This window comes from Dunckerocampus dactyliophorus, chromosome 14, assembly GCF_027744805.1.
Source record: "Dunckerocampus dactyliophorus isolate RoL2022-P2 chromosome 14, RoL_Ddac_1.1, whole genome shotgun sequence".
Lineage (NCBI taxonomy): Eukaryota > Metazoa > Chordata > Actinopteri > Syngnathiformes > Syngnathidae > Dunckerocampus > Dunckerocampus dactyliophorus.
The window spans coordinates 12,330,257-12,355,510 of record NC_072832.1 but is presented as its reverse complement, the minus strand read 5'-3'; the positions used below and the strand labels follow the sequence as shown (position 1 = coordinate 12,355,510).

The following is a 25,254-nucleotide window of genomic DNA, read 5'->3' as shown; positions in this document are numbered from 1 at the left end:
CGGCGATTATGTCATACAAATGTATCCAGTGTTCGGTTTTATGTTGTTTTATATCGTTACAAGAAACATTGTGAGTATATTGTTGAAAATTCCTACGTGAACAATTCATGTTTTAGACAGTGTTGAAGAGCAATCCGTTTTAATAGGTCTTATTCTGAAAAGACACACCGGAAATGTTATGGATGTTGCTAGTCAACGGAATGGATTCGTTCTTGTGTCTCCTGTTTGTCGCCACGCTTGAACAGAAAATGCGTGAGAACAGAAGGATAGTTGTGTCTCCGTGACAGGAGAACACACAAGGAACAGTGAAGGACTGGGCAACATAAGGTATGTTTGTATATTTATGTAACAGCGTCAAACGGGTTACCTGTATGTGTGAGAGTGTAGTATCCAAACGTGTTAGCTAGTTAGTTTTGTCGATGTAAAACTACCAGCACATTAGCATCGTACTTAAAAGAGCACAACAGCATTTTGTGTGAAATGTGGACGCAGTTGTCCTCACTCAGTGGAAACCTTTCCAAAGTCTGAAAGTGCTTCGTCTGCAGGCTTGAGTTAGTATGCTTGTCATTGCTTTTTCCAGGCGTCGTGTCATGTGAAGAAACTGCTTCCTCATTATATACATACACCGCTTGTGGTTTTCTATGTGCTTCCTTGCTATTTTCATTTCATAGTGAGACCCCCTTCCACTTTAAATTCTGGGGATGCACCGTGACTTACCTTGTGTGTGTGATGCTTGCTGCCCTTGGATTGGCGTCCCCCTCACACACTGTTGTCACAGCCTTGAGGCCAGGCGGTCCACACATGCAGTTGGTACAATGAGGAAAAAAAAACAATTAGTTGATGTCACATTCCTCATCATCACAACTGAGAGTGCTTTCCAAGAAGGACCTGTAACGATTCATAAGCTCTGGAGTCACACACAGTTGAGAATCATCCCTCTAGAGATTAAAGTGTTTGTGAATATGTGACGGTTCATGGTTAAAAATTCTCAGTGAGCTGGAGCCTATCCCAGCCGACCACGGGTGACAGGCAAACTAAACTCCGGACTGGTCGCCACTCAGTCGTAGGGCACAGTTTGACTCGGTCTATGGATGAGTTTTGTTTCGTTCAGGCGTTGTTAATGGGAACTTGTACCTAAATTATGCCGAAATTAACACCTACGTCACTCACACTGCACACAGAGCATGTGACATGGAGGACATATAAAATACAGTAATAAACTAGAATAATTAAATGGAATTGATAAAAAAAGACAACAACTCTTACTGTTAGCCTTGTTGTTGTCTTTCACACTGAAAAGGGCGTTGCAAGGGAGGGAGAGACAGGCTTATCGGGAGGCGGAAGTCTAAATAATGAGACGGTTATGCTGCTGCGTTATCACTGTCTATTTCATAGGAGCGGATCCTTTCACATGTTCAAAGATAACGTATTTAGTCTTGATGATTGTTGTGACAGTCGAGCGCATGCACCAAGCATGCAGCCAATGTTGGTCGGCTTTTCTCTACTTTCTGTGCATGTTACCATGTCTAATTACTAGGGTTGTCACGAGACACCCAGCCAACAAGACGAGACGATACATGATATTGGGTTCATGAGAATGAGACAAAATTTTAACATTCATTTTAAGAAAAACACAATGAAAAAAAAAATGCCTGGACAAACTTTTTTTATTTAGCCGAGTCACAAAACAATGCAGGTGTGTTTTGAAATGTTTATTGTCCGACAAATTGACACTAAACGATATTATTGTCAACATTTTTGAGGCAAAACACCCCACTAATATTATTGATGATTATAATAATGATAATAACGATGGCCGCACGGTGGCCTAGTGGTTAGCATGTTGACCACATAGTCAGGAGATCGGGAAGATCTGAGTTCGAATCGCCGTTGGGCATTTCTGTGTGGAGTTTGCATGTTCTCCCCGTGTGTGCGTGGGTTTTCTCCGAGTACTCCGGTTTCCTCCCACATTCCAAAAACGAATGTTAGGTTAATTGTCAACTCTAAATTGTCCATAGGTATGAATGTGTGTGTCCTGCGATTGGCTGGCGACCAGTCCAGGGTGTACCCCGCCTCTTGCCCCAAGTCAGCTGGAATAGGCTCCAGGCCCTAGTGAGGATAAGCGGCATAGAAGATGGATAAATCATAAGAATCATTAATATTACATCTTTAACATTGTAAAGTTGTGGAATTGCCGTTTGTGACAAAGTCTTTTTCAGAGGCAATTCGTACTGTCTGCAAATGTTTGGAGCATTTCTTGAAATGTTGGGTTTTTTAACTGCATTAAAGAGCAGTATCGCTTTTGCAATCTAGCAAAGCACACTTTCTGTTAGCGCAAATCATTTTGCTCTGTTCCGTGTGCAAACGTCTCAGTGATTGTTGACTGTCGGGACGAAGGCTGTGTACTTTTTTTCCAATGAACCAATGCACAGAGTGAACTCTCTTCTTGCCTGTTTGGAAAACAGACATGCACATGGCATTATATATATGCATTATATAAAATATTGAATTCATTTTCATTTATCGTATGACTAATTACTTATCGCAAGACAGTTTTTTTTTTTTAAACAAGAAATCTTGTCACGTTTCAATCTCGTGAGATCTTGAGACACCCCTACTAATTACACTTACATTTTCACCCTCACTTTTCTTTGATTCTGCTTAATCAGCCTTACACTTACACTACATGATGGAGGTTTAAGTTAACAGAGGAGAACAAAAGCGCCATTGTTCTTCCCCAGTGTGGTGATGCACGACTGCATATTCTTCCGTTGCATGTAACGAGTTCTCTTTTTGTTTTTGTACAGTATTAATAATGTATGTATTAATAATAATGTAGTGTAGTGTAGTAATAATGTAATGATAAATGGCAGGACATGATTATATATTTAACATACTGTGCAGTTTCAGATGAAATGAAAATACAAAACAAGCTATAACGTACTATTCACCATCAAATAATTTGTCTGTCTCTTTGTACTAGAGCTGCACAATCGAATTTGAATCACAATCACAAGTTTGGCTGCCACGATTCAATAAAGATGATCATCAACGGTATTAACTTTTAAAACGGAGGCAAATCAAGCACTTTAACAACAAACAGTCAGCCAAACCACCGGGGGTGATTAGGGCAACGATTAGGGCTTCAGTGGACTATCAGGAGCAGAGGGTGACAGTACGGCAGCTTTTGGAGGTACAGTGCTAGAACCTTGTGAGCGATCCACATCCATTGTCTGGAGGTGTTTTGGATTTGGGGCCAATGATGTTGACCAAAAATAAATTATATGCAGAGGACCATAGAGTTGTGTCTATGCCGCAGGGCAACACAACTCACTTGTTTTACCACCTGAAAAACTACCACAGTCTCAAAAACAATGAATGCATGAAGGCCAAAGCTAACGCTGGTCCCCTGAATCCTTCTGTGTCCAGCGCCAACCAACCAACACTGTATTTTTGACAGCGTTATTATTATTATTCATAGTATTAAGATAGTTTTGCACCTGCCGGTGACAGTAGACCACCCGACACCGCTCCACACCGTCAAGCTCTACCTGCAGACCCCAGCACAAGCCGCTAAATCGATCACCTTCAACCTGAAAGCTGCATCACGTGCATGACGCCATGTGCTCTCCATGATGAGAGCGTACTTACAAAGTGCAGTACGATTGCTCTGAAGCACGTGAGATGTCGCGAGACCAGAACGCGACTAAAAATTTGCCGCATCACTGTGTAAGCCGCAGGGTTCAAAGCATGATGAAAAAAAAATAGCGTCTGATACTCCAGAAATGACAGTTCGGAATTAGTTAAATTTCTTCTCTTATTTCAGCTTTATTCATTACAGTGGGTACAAGTTGAAGAAATCTCCCCAAGACCATGGTCCCAATACCTGCATTTGTTTTCCTGGACAAGCAATTAAAAGTAAGCGTCTTCATTAACATTTCAAGTTGATTTCACTTTGACTTCAACATGCCTTTCTTCTTCGAATTCGCAGATTTCTATGTGACACTTTTTTGGCCCATCTTTGTGAGAGTGCTGCATGTAGAAATGGTGCAAATGGATGGAACGAGCAGCCTCAACTCTGCCTATATACCAGTTCCCCTCGACAGCCACACTTCATCAGAGGATGAGGAGAGTGATGATCAGACCCTGGCCATACGCTACTCTCCCGATGACCGCTGCTGTTTGGTCTACATCATCTTCTTCCTGATGGGCATTGGCTCTCTGCTGCCATGGAACTTCTTCATCACGGCCAAAAGCTACTGGCTTTACAAAATGAGCAACAGCACTGAGGAGCAACGATCTGACCTCAGTGTGAGTGTGACCAATAGGAGGGCTCTATACTGAAACGGTATTCACAATAGAATCCTTGTGTGTGCATGTGTGTGTCAAAGGGATGCATGTGACTTTTGTGGCTGGGCAGGGTGTCCTTTGACACGTCACCAAAATGCACTGCAACACATGAATAACATTAGAAACACCCCCAGACTTCAGGACAGCTTGGTCCAACGCTTCAGTTGGACAATGTTGGCTATAAGCTAGGAAACCAAGTGTATGTATAACAGGGTTTCCCCTAGGATATTTTGAAGCTGTGGTGGTGGGCTGTATGGGACGGCGGACTGCCTCCGCAATTTAAATTGCACTTCATTTACAAAGCACATCTCCATCAGTGTGCTCATTTGTCATTAAATACAGGCGTCATGTTTAAAACACTTATTAAAAATACTAAGAGGTGACGCAAATATTCTTTAGTGAACCACTCAACATCAGCTGGTGAGCTACTGCTAGCTTACGTGCTACTGCGATAGCGTCACTGTCTAAAGCTGTGCACGCTACGTGTTTCTGTTGCACAACTTTGACACACAACTGGTGTTTTGAAGACAAGCCATAAGTATTATAATGATAACATGAGAGCAAGATTGTTAAGTGACACTTTCAAATAGTAAGGTGTGATGATAATTGATGATAGTCATCTCATGATGATAGGAGTCTCATACAATATACACTTTAAGTCTTGTCCAATGTTCTGTTTATTTACAACAACCAATGTTATAAATCTCCCAGCATTTTTATCACACACACCCGTCTTTGTTTTTGGGCAACTTGAAAAATGACAAATCTGGTCTTTTGGAGTGTCTATTCGAGCAATTAATGGCTGAGCAGTGTGCCGAGGACATGTTTTCAATGCAATTTTTCTTGATTCTGCCCCCATCATGGTGGCCAAACCCACCCAGGGCAAATACGGAAGTGGATGCCAAGTCGGCTCTTCTGTTGTATAATCTCCTTGGTTTAGAGCACGCCAATTAAACTACATGGTTTCTCCATTAGTAAATGTCTCTTATGGTTTTGACATTTTCCGCCTTTATTTGTGTGACACTGTGATTGTGATGGGGGAGAACTGTCAAGCAACTCCATTAATATATATACACTGTATATTTTTTTTTGTCTGTTCACAGGACTACTTTGAAAGCTACCTCACATTTGCCTCCACGGTGCCCTCAGTGCTGTGTTTGATTCTCAACTACATCTTCGTTAACAGGTCACTTGCATCAGCACCACTACAGTACATACATGACACGACACACTCATTTTACAACTACAAAAATCACTTGTGAGTCATCATAGGACTTTGCAACTACATTTTTTTTGTTTCAGCTTTTAAAGTAGCGACAGAATTGTTCAGGTACATTTTCTTAGTTGCCAGTTGCCAGGCAAAGTTCAATTTTAAGTTCCCTGCATGCCAGTTGAAAAAGTAGAGCCTGTCAGACAAAGCATATAACTGGAAAAAACCACTGCATGAACATTATTCTTTACAATTAAATCATATTTGTGTTATACCTGTACAGCCACTGAACTGTGTCATCACTCTGCTCCCTTTTGTATCTGTTGTTTTTCCCGCCTCAAGAGTCTCTCCAAACGTGCGCATCCTGTCGTCTCTCTTTGTCATCCTGTCTGTGTTTGTGGCGACCACGGTGCTGGTGAAGGTGGACGTTTCCCACTGCAAGGTGGAGTTCTTTGCGGGCACACTTGCCAGCGTGGCCATCGTCAGTGGAGCTTCCAACGTCTTCTGTGGCAGCGTGTTTGGAATCAGCGGCCACTTCCCCATGAGGATCTCTCAAGCTCTCATAGCAGGTAGTCTCCACTACTTACAGCAGGGGTGTCCACAAAGTGCGGTCATTTTTGGCCCACAGCTTGTTTTTTTTATTGGCCCTCAGCATATTGTAATGATTTCTATATTAATAATGACATATATTATTAGGTATTACCCCAATTTGTCAGAAAGCTAAGATGTTGATGTTTTGTTCAGATAGCTCGGCAATCATGGATCTACATTGGATTGCTTTTAGAATCTTTAGTGCACAAAATGTATTAAAGTCGGTCCCCTGCATTCTTCAGTTTTTCTGTATGCGGCCCTCGGTTGAAAAAGACAGGAAGTATGCTATCTTCACTAGCTCTACGGACAGCATTGGGAGTTAGTGTGTGTGAGTTGTGTGAGTGAGACCTACAACTAATAAATGGAAAATAAAAAATAGCCATTGTTAATTAGCATTTACATTAATTGTAAAGGGATTTTATTTGTATATTTCTTTTACCGCAGCGATTAAAAATAGTATGATAGAAATGCACATACTACAAGCATTACCAGTGAAGAAAGAAATCATAAGCATGTGGTTTGGTGTGGCATGGTTTGAGGTTTGTTGTGCCAATCTCAGATGGAAAACGGAGCCTTTGGTTCAGGTCTGCCACCAACTTCCAGTCGCTTGCCCCACAGAGCTGGCTAATGTCAGATGACTTCAGCTGAGGTTGCACCTTCTCGGATGAACGTTCTTGCAGATGCTGAATGGAGTGGTGGAGGAGGCAGAGCATTTATCTTTGGGCATCTGGTCTCCAGAGTAGATGGTTGTGTCGCCAGGTGTAGTGGTCTTGTAACAGGCTTGTGTTAGTACTGTACTGTATATCATTATTATAAATATACTGATAATTGCTTAGAGACTTTTAGTTAACGTTGAAATGCCATTTTAATTATTTAAAATGATTTAAAATAAATAGACTACAATAATTTTCACTATAAAGAGTTAAGATTAGAATCTTCCTAGGTGTGAGCAAGTACATTTCTAGCTTTCCTGTTGTTACTTTGTGTGTGTTTCTTGTCTTTTAAAATCATTTTAAATGTAAAATAATTTATTTACTGTATCTCCTAATAATGTGAGTTTGTTTTAGGACATATGTAATATTGCAATGCAAGTGAACACACCATTGTGCCTCCATGTCCAGTTTTCACTGCTCATCTTCATGTGTAGTATCTGTACGGTACATTGTTCATTCCGTGTACATTGTGTCTCAGGCCAGGCCATGGGAGGAACACTGAGTGCTTTAGCATCAGTAGCGGACCTTGCACTGGCAGAGGACGTGACAGACAGCGCTCTGGCCTACTTCCTGACTGCAGACATTTTCATTCTACTCTGCATCTTTGCATACCTGCTTCTGCCTAAGCTGGCCTTTTCAAGGTACACAGCAAACTAAGACGCTTTGTATTCACTGGCTTTCGTTCTCAATACACAGTTTTCCATTCAAAATCAAATGTGAATACTCAATAGCAGAGATGAGGTTGAGCTCACACTCTTAGAATCCTGAAGATAAGTTCATCCTTCATTAGTCACACAGTGGTGGTGGGGAAATTCACGTGTTACAGCAGCACAAGATGGTCACGATAAGAAACATTCAGCAGCCTAGTCCAGTCCAGTCAAGAACATTAACATCATTAGTTCACATGTTTATCACCAAACAATGAAAGGGTGATTTCACTCGGAGTCCTAAGGTGAAGTCAGTCCATTTTGTTGTAAGAATCGCCCATCCAGAGCCAAGACCTAACCCCAATGGACAAGAACACAAGGTTAAAATATAATAAAAGAAAATAGGCACAAATTTTGTTTTCATGAATAAAATAAAATAAAACCATGAAGTAACATAATATAAACTAAAATACAATAAAATAGATCCGCGGGGTCTTAAAAAGTCTCAAATCCAACACGGTCATCCCTCGCTACATCGCGACATGCCACAGCTGAAGGTAATGTCATATATTGTCATGTCCGATCAATCCTACGTGGAACTAACTTGTCTTTCAAAATATTGCCGTGGCATGTCCGACATGATAGAGTGAAATAAAGTTTTCCTCCCATTCTGTGTGGAAGTGGTAGGATTTTGTCTTCTTACTTTGTCCTTCTTCCCCACTCTGTTTGACACCCTTTATTAAATTTAGCACAAATAAATCGGAGCAGTGGCCGTCTCTTATGTCCCTGCAGTGATCCCGTAGCTCGCAATGCAGTGTGGTGTAAAGAAAGAATAATAGGAGTGTAAAGGTGACTATAGGAGTGTTCTTTCATGTCCATAGGATTTACTCCATCTACTCGATTTTTGAGGATGCTACAATGTAACTACGTACAAAACGGAGCTAGAGTACGTGTGCAGCCCCGTCAGAATGAATGGAGCGCAACCAGCTAGTGTGCTGTGTGTGTGCCGCGGGCCTCCGATTGTCCTTCATGACCTTTGTCCTTTTTTGCCAGTATGGATGTGAAATAGGTCTTAAATTGTATTCGTTATGGTCTTAAAAAAAAACTTGACTTGTTGAACCTCTGCACAGACCTTGAAAAAGAAAAGAAATAAGTTAGAATAAGTGGGGGCATTAAATAAGGATAGGGGAGGATTGAGACTAAATATAAAAATACTGGAGTAAATATATTTTGACCGAATTGCACAATTAATGAAACATTGGCTCAATAAATGAAAAGTATTGCTTAATATTGTTGAATTTGGCATAATCGTTGTTATTATTGTAGATTTATTATACTTGTTGATGACTTCAGCTGCCTCAAGTCTTTGTGAGTTCTCTTTTAGTTAATTCACTTTTGTAAAATATATATTTTGTTATATAAAATACCAAACTGGCCCCTCGCATGCTTGCATTTTTCAGAATGTGGCCCTTGGTGGAAAGTTTGGACACCCCTCAACTATGGGGTTGATGTGCAAAACAATTGTTTGTCAAACTCATTCTACAGTGTAACTTGATGGGATCCTCATCGTAACGCATGCTTTTGTTATTTATGATCCTAAATTCTAACTACTCGTCTCCTCCTCGTCTGTGCAGACACTACATGATGGTCGCCCCATACACCATTCCAGGAGAGGGCGATGAAGGAGCCGCAGCATTCCACATCCCACCATTAAAGCCAATCCTCAGGAAGACGTGGGTCCTTGGTCTGAGCGTCTTCTACGTGTTCTGCGTGACCATCATGGTGTTCCCTGCGGTGTCGTCTGGCATCCAGTCCGTCAACAAGGACAGCGGAAGCCCATGGACCACCACCTACTTTGTGCCCCTCACCGGTTTCCTCCTGTACAATGTAGCAGACTTCTGTGGCAGGCAGGCTACAGCCTGGCTGCAAATCCCAGGCCCCACTAGTCGAGTTCTACCTTCACTGGTGCTTTGCAGGTCCGCCTTGGTGCCACTCATCATCTACTGTAACTACCAGCCAAGAGACCACCTCCACACTGTGCTATTCCATCATGATGTGTACCCAATGGTCTTTAACTGCCTGCTAGGTCTCTCTAATGGCTACTTGGGTACTCTACCGATGATCTATGGGCCAAAGGTGGTTCCCCGAGAGCAGGCAGAGGCCACGGGAGTGGTCATGTCCTTCTTCCTCACTCTTGGACTCGCAGTTGGATCCGCTCTTTCCCTTGTCATTGTGCACGCTATCTAATTATCTTATTTTACTACACACAGGAAAGTTGCATCATACACGTGTGTTCCATACTTGACTACATGTGTTCTAAAAAAGAAATAAGTGCTTACTTAAAGAATTTAGACAACCGGGATCATTTTAACAAATGTTGGTTTGTTCCAAAGAGCTTTCTGCATGCTTATAAAACAAACAATGGGAGCTACACCCGAACACTCTGACCTCGTATTATAATCATACTATTAAAATGTCTCTTTCATTGGCTTTAAGGGAAACATGTCTCAATCCACGACATTTTCTAAACACTCGTCTATCATAAGACTTTATTCATCTCCACTAAAGTGTACAGTAAGTGTGCGAGCAGTGAAATCCATGTATAATATCCACATACATGCATATTGTTCATCATCAATGATTTTTGTTCATCTGTTGCCAAAGTGAAGCGTAGAACCACTGGAAAAAGTACGTGTACTTCCGACATTGACCAGTTGAGGGCGTTAAAGGGCAAGATTTGGAGGGCCATGTTCTTGCTCTTTTCCAGACTTCAATTTTTAACGCAGACTTAAACTCAGTAGTTTAACAGCAGGATGCCATGAAATTGTACATTGTGATTTTTTTTTTTTTTTTTACTTCTAGACAAGAGATGAAATTTTATGTCTATATTGATATACCAGTGTACTTTTTAAATATATATTAAAGTACTGGAGTCTTCAGTGTGAGACAGGGTACAATTGTGTTTACGTCTTTGGCACTAAATGATTTTATTTTAACATATCAAATAAAAATGTTCAATGTGCTTCTTCAGGTGCGAATTGCATATTAATTTAATAAAATACAAGAGAAAATCTAGTGTGTGTGTGTAATGTATTTTTTCTTTCCAGTAATGGAACTCTTTCCAGTATAGCCGCAACCGTGTTGATTACTGTGTACCTTCTCAATGGAAAATATTACAGAAATTGAACTTGAATATACCTTAGAGTAGTCATTGTACAGCTTGTATAGCAGTATAGATTTAATATGAGGCTAAAACATGACAAGATTTCCCATTCAGAAAAAAAAGTGGGTACTAGACCTGGGACGATAATAAATGAATGAATTACCATAATCGCACAATAAATGAAAATGAACTCAATAATTTTGCTGGCCTCAACATATTGCCATGTGCATGCGTGTCTGTTTTCCTCATTTCTCGCCTCCAAAAAGGCATTGGTTTCAGCACCTTGGTGCGTCTTTCCATAGAACAACCGCATGAACATAGTGAGCCCTTTTGTCAGTCATGCAGTCTCTGTCTCGGTGGGTGGAGGCGAGGCCGCTAGCATACACAAAGTGTGCTTTCCATATATTGTCATATGTAGTTTTAGATTTTTTCATTCTACTTTTTTTTAAAAAGTAAAGTAAAAATCTCGTAAAGTTAAAAGTAAAGCAAAAACACCCCTGCTATCCACTGAAAATAACTCAACTCACCGTCAATATTGTCTAAATATCGAGCAACACAAGTGAGCAACAAGATAATCGTGTCTTGCCTACAGCCAAGCATGGTGGTGGCAGCATCATGGTCTGGGGCTGCATGAGTGTTCCCAGCACAGGGGAGCTGCGGTTCATTGAGGAACATGAGAATGAACTCCAGCATGAACTCTAACAATCTGAAGAAGAATGTGGAGGACTGGAAGGTGTCTAACATCCACCAGCGCCACCAGTGATGTCATCATGGAGCCGTGGATGAGGATTCCATGCCCAGTTAGGACAGGCAGTGCTCGATAACAACGATGCACACACTAAATACAGTATTCACATTTTGGACGCAATTTGGACACGTTCACTGTGAAGTGGACTCACTTGTGTTGCCAGCTACTTAGACAATAATGGCTGTGTGTCAAGTCACTGTTTTGGGGTTGAGTACGGCCTACTATTAGTCATAAAATAGCAAATTTTACATACATTTTTTGACTAAATTAAACATTTTCAAGTATAAAAATGGCTAAATGAACTAAAATACAAATATAACATTCAGAAGACAGGTACAATAATCCCTAACACAAGCTACTGTTGCGGCCGTACCGTGCCTCTTCGTACTGGCGCCGTTTGGCTGTAGCGTTTTTGTATCAAAAAATAAAAAAATATTGGTCCTCTTGTTGTATTTTCCTTACATGGTTAGCTTCTTCTGTGTCTTCTATGGTTTACCTTATTGGCGGTTAGCAAGCAGCTCACACGGTAGAGATGGCACGAAGGAGATTGATTGACAATGGTCTACAGCCAATCAGGACGCAGATGACAATGGGAGCGAATATAGACGCAGCTGCCTCATGCTAAAGCACAGAACTACAACACTCAGGTTCCCACAATGCAATTCTTCTTAAAGGGCCAGGCTCGGCCTGTAACAGCGTTCATACACTATTTAAAAAAAAACACAAAAATTGCACAAAAAATCCACAAAACAACGAGTCCACAAAAGGTGAATCGTGATGGAGTGAGGGAACATTGTACTGGGAAAAAAAAGACACTCACTAAATGACAACAAACCACACATAATCCTTTTTTTTAAACTAAGAAATATAATTTATTGCATAAAAATTATATTTAGTTACAGGTAAGAAGGCTAGCTGTTTTATTTACAATTGGTACTTTACAGAGATAAAATGTCACTGAAATACTTTTGCTTTTCTTACAATTTTTTTGTAAAAATTATTATTATTATTTAAAGAAAGGCTTATTTCTTTTTGAAGGGGAGCAATCGAGGAGGAGTCCAGTCCATCTGCAGCAAAACCACATCAGAGCTACATTGAACGATCCAATAATAAATACTGGTCACACTTCCATTCCTGCACTGTGCTGAACTGGTTGTGTTGACAACGTCACAAGGTACAACACTTTTACCCTATTATGCTTTTTTTTTTTTTTTAAATAGTCATCCTCAATCCATCCAGAAAAAAAGTGAAGCATTCTTGTTTTTTGTTTGATACAAAATCAAAAACCCTGTCTTTTATGCTCGTATTTGAAAAAATAGAATTACTCTTCCAGGAAAGCAAAAGAAGTCCATATGCTTTTTTTTTTTCTTTTGCACTTGCATAGAGCACTTACCAAGATGCACGCACACACACACACACACACACACACACACACACACACACACACACAAGCAATCTAATGGGGTAATGCAAGTTTTTTTTCTAATGTGGCCCAGCCAAAATCTCCACATAATAAAGGTAGGATGTCAAGAGTTGTGCAGCACACACACACCCCAACACACACACACACACACACACACACACACATTTTATTTCCAGTTCATTCACACAAAGCAGCAACATGACTCGCTGCTGAGGAGGAGTGATACTGCCAGTGTTTTGGTTTTTGGGATTTCAAAGATATGAAGACTTGAGTGTGCTCTTTGTCCTCCTCGCTAACACTGCTGACGAAAATAGCTCGAGGAATCCTGACCACAAAGCAGGCAGATTAGGAAAACACAAACAGGCAGGGACTTCATGAGCTACAATGACGAGATTGAAACATTTTGCGTTGAGGTAAAAGTTATACACTCTTGCCGCCTTGCTTCTGCAAGGCGTAACTAATCGACTCAGCCCCGTCATGATTTCCACCGAAATGCAAACACATAAAAGTAGAAAACGGCGACTGCTGTGTTGTTAAATGTACGCCACGGCCGGCTTTAAAGAGGACAGCAATGACAAACAATCCACAATATGGATAATAACTTAAAAGAGCGTTCCCCGCAGGAAACTTTTAAAGGATGACCAGAAAACTCTTGCAATTTGTTGTGAGAGTCGATGGGAGCGCAGCATCAAGGAGATTACAGAGAGGCACCCCCCTTCTGCAAGTTGCAATGATGAATATATGCCGAGGCTTTGAGGCGTTTTGTTAGTCCAATAGAAAGAGTCGTTGGTTCGACTCGGAGAGATAAGCGCAGAGGCTTTCTCCCACAGCCCAAAGAACACTTCCGTCCTCGTTTGATTCGTCTGCAGCGACAAATCCGAGCCGATTAATGACCGCCTTGTCCGTGTGTTTTGAGTGCGTCTGCAGCCCGAGGCGGTCGCACGCGGGTTGCTTCCGCCCACGACGACAATGGAGATTTGCATTGGCGACGAAAACAAAAAAGCGACTGGCCCGAGGTGAGATGGCGTTCAATCATGCGCCTCCATGCTGCCGCTCAAACGCCAGTAATCCCACGTTCGCCGTTGTCGCTTTGTGCGTACATTCTGTTTTTGTTTCCTATACATCGACATGGTCACTTGCTGACTCGGTAAGGGGAGAAACTGCTTTGCAAGTTATGAAAAGCGGGTGGGTGAAGTGAAAAAGAGGTAATAGAGCACATGTCCAAGCAACTAAAGCGACATCTGCGTGTACATAGGTATTCATAGGCAGGTGCGTTATCTTCACTCCTGTTTGCCTTCCCGCTCCTCCGCCAATCAACAATCCCCATCTGTCGTCATGACAACTAGCACCTCGCTTTTCCCCATCTCTTCCAGCGCCGTCGCCAGAGAGACCAGGTCTGCGTCACCTTGGTGACAAGCTTCCCACAAGTCCAGTAGGACACCTGTGGGGCTGGGCTTTGTTGCAAAGTAGTTCAAATACCTGAGGAGAGGACAAAAGAAAGAAAACGACAGCATATGTCAGTAGAAAGTTTATTACTGGTAGTGCTAGTCCAGGGGTGTCCAAACTTTTTCCACCGAGGGCCGCATTCTGAAAAAGGAAAGGATGCAAGGGCCGCTTTCATATTTTTAAACCCACACATGGAGATATGCTAAAGCTAATATGTAGCTCAAGAAAAAACTGCATTTCAGCTTTGTAACGTAGGTGAAATGCTACTAAAAATGTTTTTTTGCCATAATAATAGTTTATTCCTGTAAAATTGTGACTTTTTTTTCCTTCATTCGATTATGACTTTTTTCTTAATGTTTTGACTTTATTCCTGTAAAATTAAAGCTGTTTTTTTCCATTTCTGCTGTTTTTCTGCTTCTTTTCTGCATTTATGAGTGTTTTTTCTCCAACTATTTCATTTCAGCTTCCCTCTTGTACATTTTCTTCTCGGAATTATAAGTTTTTTTTTTAAATTATGTATTTTTTCTTTATTTCAACATTGTTACTAAAATGATATTTTTTTTTCTCATTTTACAAGTTTATTCTCATAAAATCGCAACTTTTTTTCTCATTAGAAAACTATTTTTTTCTCTTAATATTTGGAATTTACTCAAAAAAATACATAAAAATTATGCTGTTGTCCATTTCTGCGGTTGATTTTTAATTTTTTTTTTCAAACATCTCAACTTTCTTCTGGTATATTTTCTTCTCCTAATATGTTGACTTTATTCCCATGTTATCTATTTTCCCCAAACCTAAGTTTCCAAAAATTACAACTTTATTAATTGTTTTTGACTTTAAAAAAAAACGACAAACTTTTCTTTAATATTTCAACTTCATGCTACTAAAATGACATTTCTTGACATCCTCATACTATTTTATCCTTTCGAAATAATGGCTTTTTTTCTTTGCTAGATTACAACTCTTACATTTTTAGACTGTGCTGCGGGCCGATAAAATCACAGCCGTGTGCCGCGAATGGCCCCCGGGCCGCACGTTGGACACCCCTGTGCTAGTCGGTCACAAAAACACTTTCAACTTTTTACTTACGAGACTTACAAAGAGTTCAATCTTGATACTTCTATGCACAACTTTTCTGAATTTCCCAAATCCTGACACTTTTTTAGCCTTGGGTGCACTCACACTTCCTGTCTCTGCTCCTGCCCCCGTCGGCCACACAATGATCTGTGCGCCTTAACGTCACGTCACATCGCAGCTGCAGCTTCCGTAACTTTGGGGCTTAATTGGAGTCTTCCTGTTCTCATGAACAACTGGCAGCAGGAGCAATTGCTCCAATTTTAATGTAAAGGTAGGAACCTTTAACACAGGTTGCAAGGGGGAACGGGTTAACAGAGACACATTACAGAAAATGAGCAGGGTCAATGTATGCAATGATCACTGTGCCTGATGCTGAAGTTTACAATAAAGTCGAGCCGTGCATTAAAAATAGCCATTTTTACGGGCATGCTCTCGGTTTTTCATCATTCGCTGGTGGTCCCCAACCATTTGCTGGTGGTGCTGGAACTTAACCCCCTCAAAAAGCGGGGATCTTGGCTTTTTAAATCTCGTCTTATGTCTTTACTATACTTAAAAAGTACATTACAAACTGTAGGGGGAGCCCTGGAGCACAATTTACACTGTGACTATGAACAGTGCAAATGTGATACGGTTCTACGTTACTGCTTGTTACAGACAAACGAATCTCACTGCTGACCTGTCAAAGCCTAAACTGCGTGCCAGTAGTCTCCAGTCACACCCTTGGGCGCTGGGTGCGTCCAAACTGGCGCAGATCTTCTGGCGGATGGACTCAGGCAGACGGAAGGCATATGGTCCTACTTGAGAAGACGGCAGGCAGGAGCCTGCAGAGGGGTGGGGAGAGTGTGGGGGGAGGGTCTTGGTTGGATGAGAAGACAGAGAGAGAGAGTTAAAAAAAGCAGAAAATGGCTGAGAACAATCTTTGTGATCAGCGTGCAGAGCGGCGTGCATGTAACGGCACGTCTTACCTCCTGGATGTCCGTGTGCAGCTGAAAGATTTGTCCTTCCCCTTCCACTTGTCGCACGCAGATTTTACAGGAAAGCTGTGACACGACCAGGCTGCTTCTCTCCAGGCTGAAGGTGCAGTGCAGAGGTCTCTGACTGCCACTCCAGATGTGATAGAAAGGGATCTCCTGATGAAAATGACAATAGAAGCTGAATAACAGACCTCTTCACTCTGATTAGGCTTTCTCCTCCGCACAGCACAATCAGCATGTATTTACTAGAGGATCAATAAGCGTCTTTTATTCAATAATAGGCACTATCAGATGGAGCTATTACCAGCATTATCTTTAGATGCCAGTCTGGGACTCACCTGGTACTTGGCCAGTAGTTTGCTTCTCCAGTGAGTGTGAGGGATGTCGTGGATGGACAGGCGCAAGTTGTGGTAGCTGTCTTTAAACAGCAGCGGCTTGGGGTCCTCCAGTAAGACGCCCCCTAGACTCCGCTCTAAATCCAGTACCTCCTGCACACATCAATGGTTGGGAGTTCGTTTGGTATGGCCCGGAACATTAGATACACACGGACAATCTAATCAGACGCAATACAAAAGCTGGATCACAGATTCAGCCTTGACACAGGTAATAATTCAAGAGATTCAAGAGATTCAAGAGAGTTTTATTGTAATGCTTGGATTGACACTGTTTATGTTTATTCTGAATATAGGAACATAACGTCACTAACCTGCACGAGACACATTCATAGTTCAGTAGCTCTGCACCAATTAAAGCCTAAACTTTAACAAACCTATCTTAAGTAATGTGTACAAAAGCCTGAGATGTACTTCATTAATAAAATAATGCACATCATTTGACTTGCCAAAATGACCAGTGGAACCTTGGTTAGAGCCTAACCAAAACATACATAATTGGGGTACGCCAATTGTCATTGGGGGTACGTGAATAAAAATGAAAAACAATTAGCGCCTAACGCTCACAATTACGAGCGCACCTGAACGCCTCATAGCACGAAGCGCACCGTCATAGCAGAAAGAAGGAAGAAGACACGGCAGTTCTTCATTGCTCTGCGTGAGTTATACTGTATGAATAAGTAAGTAAGTTTGATGATTATGTTGTGTATTAAGAGTGTTTAGTCTTGAAGGTTTAACTTATAATGGTGTTCCAATCCCCGCACTGTGAAAACCTGCCAATGTATGTGCGTGTCAGGATGAGAGAGTGGAGATTCAGCCTGAAAATGAGGCTTTATCGCTGTTTGTATGTATTTTTGTACTTTGGATACTGCTTTATCGTGTTTGTTCAACTTTCCCTTTCAATTTGGTATCGAATTTAATATGCAGATTTAAATCATAGCGACTGCAAGTGGACAAAAGTGAAGCTCAAGTTGAAGCTATTCAAAGCCAAGGATCCCAACATCCGGCTGAAATAAAACACATGTAGGACGAACACTTCCATACTTTATTTATCTCCAAAAGAAATTCACATCTTATCTATTTATCAGTGCTCATGTAAAACTTTCATCAAAATGTGACCATGCAAAATACAAATTTTTGAACCAGAATTACTTTACTATAAAATTAATCAATCAATTAATCACACTTAGTATTTCAATTTAATGAAATGTAAAAATGGTTGATGTTTTTTAAGTGTGCAGGAGTAGGGGGTCATTTGGCGCCACTTCTTGGTTTGCATGTACAGTATAACTCTCTGGACTCTGAATATAAGATAACCCACCATGAGTGAATGTAGGCTATTAAATTCTTTGTATTTTATTGGTTTATTGAAATAATTATAGAAATAAGGTGTGTGTGTGTATGGGGGGGGGGGATCTGTCATCTGCAAAGTGTGGTAGAAATGTGGCTAAAAGGTAAAGGTGGTTACAGCTATCTAGTGGTGAAAATATGTGTTTAGAAGTAAGTATTTGGCCAATGCACAGGCTGACTAATTGAGGCACGGCATGTGAGTGAGTGAGGGATAACTACCATACTTGATATGGATACCATAAAATGAGATAAAATGAAAAACGGTGTGACAAACTCCCACCTTAAATGCATGAGGTGTGTCATGGATGCAGTAAATGCGCAGGCTGTAGTCCAGGGAGAGGCAGGGTGCTCTGGGTGCAAACAAAGCCAGCTGAAGGCGCTTGCAGGCAGGCTGTGGAGGGCAGGATTGACCCACCAGGCCATACGTGCCCAGCTGCTCCATAAGAACATGACAACACTCCTCCTCCAGCTGCAAGTAGCATGGAGACGACAAACTTTCCTCTCCCACCGTGAGCACCTCCTGGGGAAAAAAGGATGTGTTCAAACAGTGTAGTCGCAAAGGAGACCACTGTGTGATACGAGAGTCTCACCTCCCATGCTCCCTGATGGGTCTGTGTCTTCAGCGTGAGTGTCCAGTCAGGTGTTGGCGTGTCTAACTGGGCACAGTGGGGCAAGGTAAGGACAACAGGGCGATTGAGCAGCAAAGCAGATGGACCACAGCTCACTGCAGGACTCAGCACAGTCTGACTGCCCTCAGACGGCAACCTGTGAACGTCACACAACAAGCCAAAACATCTCACTCCACTTAAAAAAGAACAGTGGATGAGTCACGCCGATGATGACACGCCGTTTCTGGCTGAAGTGAGGTTGAGGAGGATGGTGGCGAGATCATGTGACACTTACGTAGTTTTTTCCCATTTGCTGATGATGAGGTACATCTCATAGAACTTCCCCTGGGGGATGGTGCCAGGCGGGACCAGTAGACTCACACCTGAGGGAGAAGTTGTCTTATGTGTTATACTGCACGTGGTATTAGTCCTTTAATAGCCAAATCATACATTTTTTGGTGGTTTTGTCAGTTAGCAGCACACCGGTACGAAACAGTACAAAATTGTGGCTGAGGAGTTCATTTTCTTTTGAGTATTGGCTTTCTTACCAATATCCGATACACCGATATTGCCCAGAACTCCATTACCGATACCTATATAGGCAGCAGCTCTTCCCTCAAACTAATGCCAGGTCACATCTCGTGGAATGAACACATAATGCATCTTTTACTGTGATGCCACTGGATGCATTTCACAAATACTGTTTGTGCAAAATAAGACAAGTACTGTAATATGCAATGCAAGTTATATAGTACAAAAGTGCCATATTGCCATCAAAAGTCATTAAAAAGTCACGACCAATTAAAGGAAGACGCCTTGCTTCCTCCTCGCATACCCAACAGCCAATTGAAGGTATTTTTCCGAGAGCCTTATTTTGTTAGTTGCCGTCTGACAGGTGCAACGTTTTTATTGTGAAGGCCAGAAGTGTGCTTTTTTTTTTTGGCTTGGGCTCTTGATGGCTGTGGGATCTGACGGTGAGAGGAAGCTGCCTCCTGAGCTTCATGGCTGGCGTCCTTTCGTCGTGCTGAGCTTGTACGTCAGTGGACATCTTATTAAGACCTTCGGCTACGCATATTTACAGTCCAATGGCAAACATACTAATGAATGTCATCACTCGTGCGCCGATATCATTAGCTGCTAAAAAAAACGAGACCGATATGAACCGATATCTCATTTTCATGTGAATATGCCAATTATGCCAATCGACTGACAATATCAATCATCATAATGGAACTATCACACTGCCCCGGTATGCAAAGTAAGTCCAGGTGCTTTCATAGTCAAACACTGTGGGTCTCCCTCCAATATTTCATAACACTTCAAGGTTATTCTTATCAGTAACTATTGTTTCCTTATCATGTTGCAGTAATAAACCAGGAACTGGTCTGCTTACATAAACTAGCCCTTATAGACCAACCCACCGTCTCCCAACTCTAGAACCACAGGACTGATGTACAGGTTTTGATCAGTTGTAATGCAATGTGTGTCTACCTGTGTTGGGGATGGTGAGACGCCCCCCCAGGTGGCCCAAGGTGGCACTGGTGCTCAGGCCAGGCTCTCTGGACAGCGTGTGGCTGTGGAACTGTCGCTCCCTCCCCACAGTGCTGCCCACAGACTTCAGGCTGAGGATCTCACCGTCTGCTGAGCACATGTCCGCGGGGATCTCCAGTGATGAAAGAGTGGAGGAGTTGTACACCTTGATTTTGAGACTGGGCAAGGGGTCTAACAGCGGGGAGGTGGTCATGGGGATTTTGTGGCTGTCGTTGACCCCCTGCTGCAAGGAGAACAGAGGGCTGCGAAAAGCCCCTGCTGTAGCCGTCAGGTCAGGAGGGGCGGATGGATGCAGAGGGTGGGGGTTATCTGTGGACACACACATACACACACACACACACACACACAAAAGAGAGTGAGGCAAGTCTCTTATCTGCAGCAATAAGACGGGCCCAGCTGAGAGTGCAAAATGTGATGCAAGTGAAATGGATTAATGTTGCTAATTAATATTTGATGGCTAGAACAAGAGAAGAGATACCATGACAAATGCTTGAACTCTGAAAAATGTAATGCGGTAAAGAAGGGAGAACTGTCTACGTGCGAGGAGATAATGGTGTAACGGTATAAAAAGAATTCCTGATAAAAATAGAAAGCAGTGCTGAGAGTGAAATGAATGTGAAGACACGCTTTTATGATCAGAAGCAAAAAGAAGGAAAATAAAACAGGAAATCAACCCGTGTTTGTGTGTGTGTGTGTGTGCGTGTAAACTCACCCTGTCTGGGAGGCTTGTAGTTGCCAGGGTGAAAGGCAGCGGTGAGAGCAGAAGAAGAGTCAGTGATGTCGCCGTGGAGATGGCTGCATCTGCGGCGGTATGCCAGGATGCCCACGCACAGGACCAGTATCCCACACAGCAGGAGCGCCCCCACTAGGCCAGCGTAGACTGCCACACCCACATCGGGCGCTGGTGCTAAAAGCGGAACAAAACATTAAGATTGACATACTGTATACTAGTAGGAAGTAAAGTGAAAAAGAGGGTAACAACTAACAAGTGTTAATCAAGTGAGTACAGAGTGAATGAGTTAGTTAACCCAAAGCACATTTAGTTTTATTTTGCAGTTTATTCGCCAGTTGGTCTGGCTCAAGACTTGATCGTTTTCTCATGAGAGGCACTGAGTTGCGGCTACTACATGGCTGTGAACATGAATATTAATAGTGAAAATGTTTATTTTAGGTGACTAACTGCGGTGGAGCCAAATTAAGCTTTGGCTAAACTTTACAAAGTCAAAAAGAGAAATGAGGATTGTGTCGTCCATCTGTTACTTTGGAATCACATTGAAGATTGGATCACTTGAGGAAGAGATAGCCGAATTGTCCTAGTGACCTTTAACACTTCCAGTGTGCATATTCATATGTGAGTGTTGTTGATTTGATTTCAAGGCTCTGCCAGCACTCCTGCTGGGATGTTTCCAGTAGTATACTTGTTTAAGAGGATGATCCAGAAAAGCAACGCAGCCATACGCAGTAGGAGAATTCCAAGCATCATGGATGGTGGAGATGCTGGTCTACGTTCACCTGCTCCCCACTGGGCTCCATCTCTATAACTGTTGTTTTTCTTCTGCTGGGCTCCCGCTAAAGTTGCAAAGTGCTGTCCAGTAACAACCAGAAATCCATTCTATGAATTTTGTGGATTTTGTCTGCATGTAGACCAACATGTAAACCAAAACAACATTCCGTGTTTATCGCGGTGAATTGGTTCCAGACACGACCGAAATAAGTGAATTTCCACAAAGTAGGATTGAATATTAATAAACGGAACATTTTCGTAGTTAGAGCATAGAAAACCAGTTTATGACTTTCCAAATACAGGTTTTAACATGACTAGAGCCCTGCAGACCTGAAATAAAACCCCTATAGTCACTCCTATTAGTCTTTGTTTACACAGGCAACGGGATGACTGCCGCTAGCATAGCAAGCTACCGAGCTAACTAGTTAGCCTCTCCAATTGATTTATTCTAAACTTAAGAAAGTGTTTCAAACGGAGTGGGGAAAAAGGACAAAGTAAGAAGCCAAAAACTTACACTTCCGGATGGAATGGGAGGACAACTTTTTTCACTCTATCACATCAGATACGCTAAATGCTGACTTCATGCAGCGTGAAAGTAATGTAATGTAATGTTATGTCTCATCAATGTAACATTACTGACGGCTAGTGACCAGAATACTACATATACTGTAACTTGTCTTTCAAAATTTTGACTACAAAGAGGTCATAGTCAACCATGAAAGCAATCACTTATTAATTAATTTTTTAAAAATGCGATAGAATGAGGAAGCAATGTTCGAACTGCAATGCAGGGGGGGACTGACTCGGTGTACGTGCATTTGTTTTTCAGAGCGACTGCTAAATAACCCGTCACGGGGTCAACAAAAGTTGTGAGTGCCAGCAATATGATAAAGAAGGTGAGAAATACTATTTATTTCAAGAAAGAACTCATTGCAAAGTACTCCTTCCTTGCTCCTAGAGTCTTCAATTAAGGTTCAAATGTTCATTTATCCATTTATCATTTATAATTATTTTTGCATTGTTTCCTGCATGTAAACCTATAATTATTCTCGATAAAATGTATTTTTTTAGTAATATTTTTGGGTGTCTGGAACGGATTAATTAGACTGACATTATCTCCTATGGAAAAAACCCATGTACTGTAGATATGCAAAAACGTTTTTTATATTTAAAGAAAAAACAGACTGCATCTCAACTTTGTGTTGTCAGTGACAAAGCGTACTGGAACCCTGGTTAGTGTCATTAATTCATTCCTGAAAGACGTTAACCGAATCAATTTTGCCTTAAAAAATATAGAATCCCTTAAAAAAGCCAAAAATGTTGAAAACACAAAGCACTGTATTAGTATGAATTTTTTCTCATTTTTTACACTTTTTTGCTGTTTTTTCCTTTTTTTAGAGGATTTTTACAAACATTTCAACTTTTTGTCTCAACCTTTCTCTTACTGAACCTAATTTTCCTCCACATTGAAAAAAAAATTGGGGCTTTCTAGAATAGAGTAGAAAATTTATGAGAATAAAGTCATACATTTACGAGAAAAAGTTGTAAATTTAAGATTAAAAAGTCGTACATTTACGAGAATAAGGTTGTACATTTAAGAGAAAAAAATCCAAAATTTACGAGAAAAAAGTCGTAATATTAGGAGAATAAAGTCGTAAATTTACGAGAATACAATGGTAAAATTTGTAAGAAAAAAGTCGTAATAATAGGAAAATAAAGTCGGAAATTTACAAGAATAAAGTTGTAAATTTATGAGAAAAAAATTCTAAACTTACGTGAAAAAAGTTAAAACTTAAAAGAAAAAAGTAGCAAATTTAAGATTAAAACATCGTACATTTACGAGAATAAATTCGTAAATTTACGAGAATACAGTAATACATTTACAAGAAAAAAGTCGTAATATTAGGAGATTAAAGTCGTAAATTTATGAGAATACAATATTACGTGTCATACGTGTCAGAGGGAAAATAGAGCATACAGTAGCTCTTCAGGAAGGAGGGAAACTTTCCTCTTGCTTCAGACAAGCTTTTATTTATAACATGGCAGCAAAACAGCAATTGAGCACAAACAAATAGCATGTCTAGCCCTTCTCACTTCCGCCTTCCTTATCCCGCCCCTTTCCCTATGCCCAAGGCCAAAGGTCATATAAGTCCCCCCTTTTCATAGCTGTCTCAGGCAATGCCTGTAACATAAAGTTACGATTTTTTTCTCGTAAAGTTACAACTTTATTCTCGTAAATTGACAACTTTATTCTCGAAATCTCAGATGATTTTAATACTCTCGTCGTAACAGGCAATTTTTCGTAGTTTCTCATATTTTGACTTTTAAAAAAATTACATATTTTAGTCTTTAATATTTCAACTTTATGCTATTTTTTCTCTTAATATTATGACAATGTTCTCCTAAAATTTTGTCTTTATGCTCGTAAAATGTCTTATTTAAATGTATTTGGATTATTGGCCGTAAACGGCCGCACTTTGGCCACCCTTGACAAATCATTCAAGTGTATCATTCAGGGTCACCATTTCAGTAAAAAGACTACAATAAAACCATGTGTGCAATCCATATGTCTTATTTCAGCCTCAGATTGTCACATGGTGTTGCTTTACTGCAAAAGGGAAAGGTGGCTTAAGACAAACATTAGGGAACGGGACTGAAAAGAGTCAATTTGTCAAAAAAAATGGAGAGTAGATAAATATGGCTATGAATGGTCAGAAGTGAGGAATAGGTGAGAAAACAACACAGAACAAAAGCTGAATGAGACAAAAAAAAGATAGAGGAGGAGAGCCGGAGGCAAACTGGCTAAGAGAAGAGACGCTTCCATGCTCACGTGGCGCGATTGAACCAAATCCGACAGCCGTCCGCACTTATTACCACAAACGGAACAATAGGGAATTAGGTGCATTACCAAGGCTGCACTCCCCTCAGCCCATGTCACATTGCACTAAAGGAATTAGCATCACTTTAAATTTCAGACATGTCAAAGATTAGCTGAACAAAACAAGCATGCTGTCCTTCCACTTTACAATTCCAAGGACAGCCATTGGAACCTGATGATGTTCCGTTTAATTTACAATTTGTTGTTTTTCAGTTAATTGCAGCGAGGTGTTATGTGACAACATGGAGCCAAAGTGAGACGGAGGTGAGACATCCGGGATGTGAGATGACAAAGTGTGAACGCACAACACAGATGTTAAAACTCGTAAGGACTTCAGACAACACAAGTAAGTACGAAAGGAGGATGTTAAAGAGTGGCGCCATGACAGGGTGAACTTACGATGGCTTGCATGTTCAATAGAAACCTTTTTATCTGTTTGAACAGGAGAAAAAACACAGAAGAAAAAACAAATATGAAATTGTATCAAAGGTAAGATAGAAAGAAATGTAAAAATAAAAGCCCAGTAGAGCCTATCACATCTACTAAAATAAGTGAACAGCGCTACTGGCGGGCCAGTGACATGGTGTTTCTAATGTTTATAGAAAGTGGTCATGCAAAGAAATGGCTGA

At 41.1% G+C, this 25,254-nt stretch overlaps 2 protein-coding genes across 5 annotated transcripts in view; one reads left to right on the top strand and one right to left on the bottom strand.

Moving 5' to 3' along the window:
• Window positions 1-177: 177 nt before the first annotated feature.
• On the top strand, window positions 178-10,573 carry slc29a3 (solute carrier family 29 member 3). Of its 2 annotated transcripts, none has more exons than XM_054799754.1 (7): window positions 178-327; window positions 3,842-3,918; window positions 3,992-4,311; window positions 5,454-5,536; window positions 5,903-6,129; window positions 7,343-7,505; window positions 9,146-10,573. In XM_054799754.1, exons 3-7 carry the CDS (start codon window positions 4,045-4,047, stop codon window positions 9,756-9,758), a joined length of 1,353 nt encoding a protein of 450 aa, XP_054655729.1. In that variant the 5' UTR covers window positions 178-327; window positions 3,842-3,918; window positions 3,992-4,044; the 3' UTR covers window positions 9,759-10,573. The 2 variants fall into 2 exon arrangements, with proteins under 2 accessions (XP_054655729.1, XP_054655727.1); XM_054799752.1 differs by having other exon boundaries at window positions 181-327; window positions 3,827-3,918.
• The window catches only part of unc5b (unc-5 netrin receptor B), a 58,791-nt gene continuing 43,501 nt past the window's right edge, over window positions 9,965-25,254 (bottom strand). Inside the window, exons 7-16 of one of the 3 annotated variants that reach the window (XM_054799751.1) lie at window positions 25,025-25,057; window positions 20,956-21,150; window positions 20,184-20,552; window positions 18,988-19,075; window positions 18,675-18,849; window positions 18,365-18,604; window positions 16,681-16,830; window positions 16,334-16,498; window positions 16,045-16,223; window positions 9,965-14,324 (exon numbers count right to left, since the gene is read on the bottom strand). In XM_054799751.1, the coding sequence (XP_054655726.1) occupies window positions 14,159-14,324; window positions 16,045-16,223; window positions 16,334-16,498; window positions 16,681-16,830; window positions 18,365-18,604; window positions 18,675-18,849; window positions 18,988-19,075; window positions 20,184-20,552; window positions 20,956-21,150; window positions 25,025-25,057 (1,760 nt within the window). In that variant the 3' untranslated portion in view covers window positions 9,965-14,158. The remainder of the gene's footprint in view (window positions 14,325-16,044; window positions 16,224-16,333; window positions 16,499-16,680; window positions 16,831-18,364; window positions 18,605-18,674; window positions 18,850-18,987; window positions 19,076-20,183; window positions 20,553-20,955; window positions 21,151-25,024; window positions 25,058-25,254) is intronic. The other 2 variants (XM_054799749.1, XM_054799750.1) reach the window with 2 other exon arrangements.

Excerpts from the sequence above, each read along its gene's own strand:
- slc29a3 (XM_054799754.1), top strand. The coding sequence starts at position 4,045 with ATGGTGCAAATGGATGGAACGAGCAGCCTCAACTCTGCCTATATACCA. Across the intron at positions 5,537-5,902 it reads AACTACATCTTCGTTAACAG|AGTCTCTCCAAACGTGCGCA; the intron begins GTCACTTGCATC and ends TCCCGCCTCAAG. Across the intron at positions 7,506-9,145 it reads CCTAAGCTGGCCTTTTCAAG|ACACTACATGATGGTCGCCC; the intron begins GTACACAGCAAA and ends TCGTCTGTGCAG.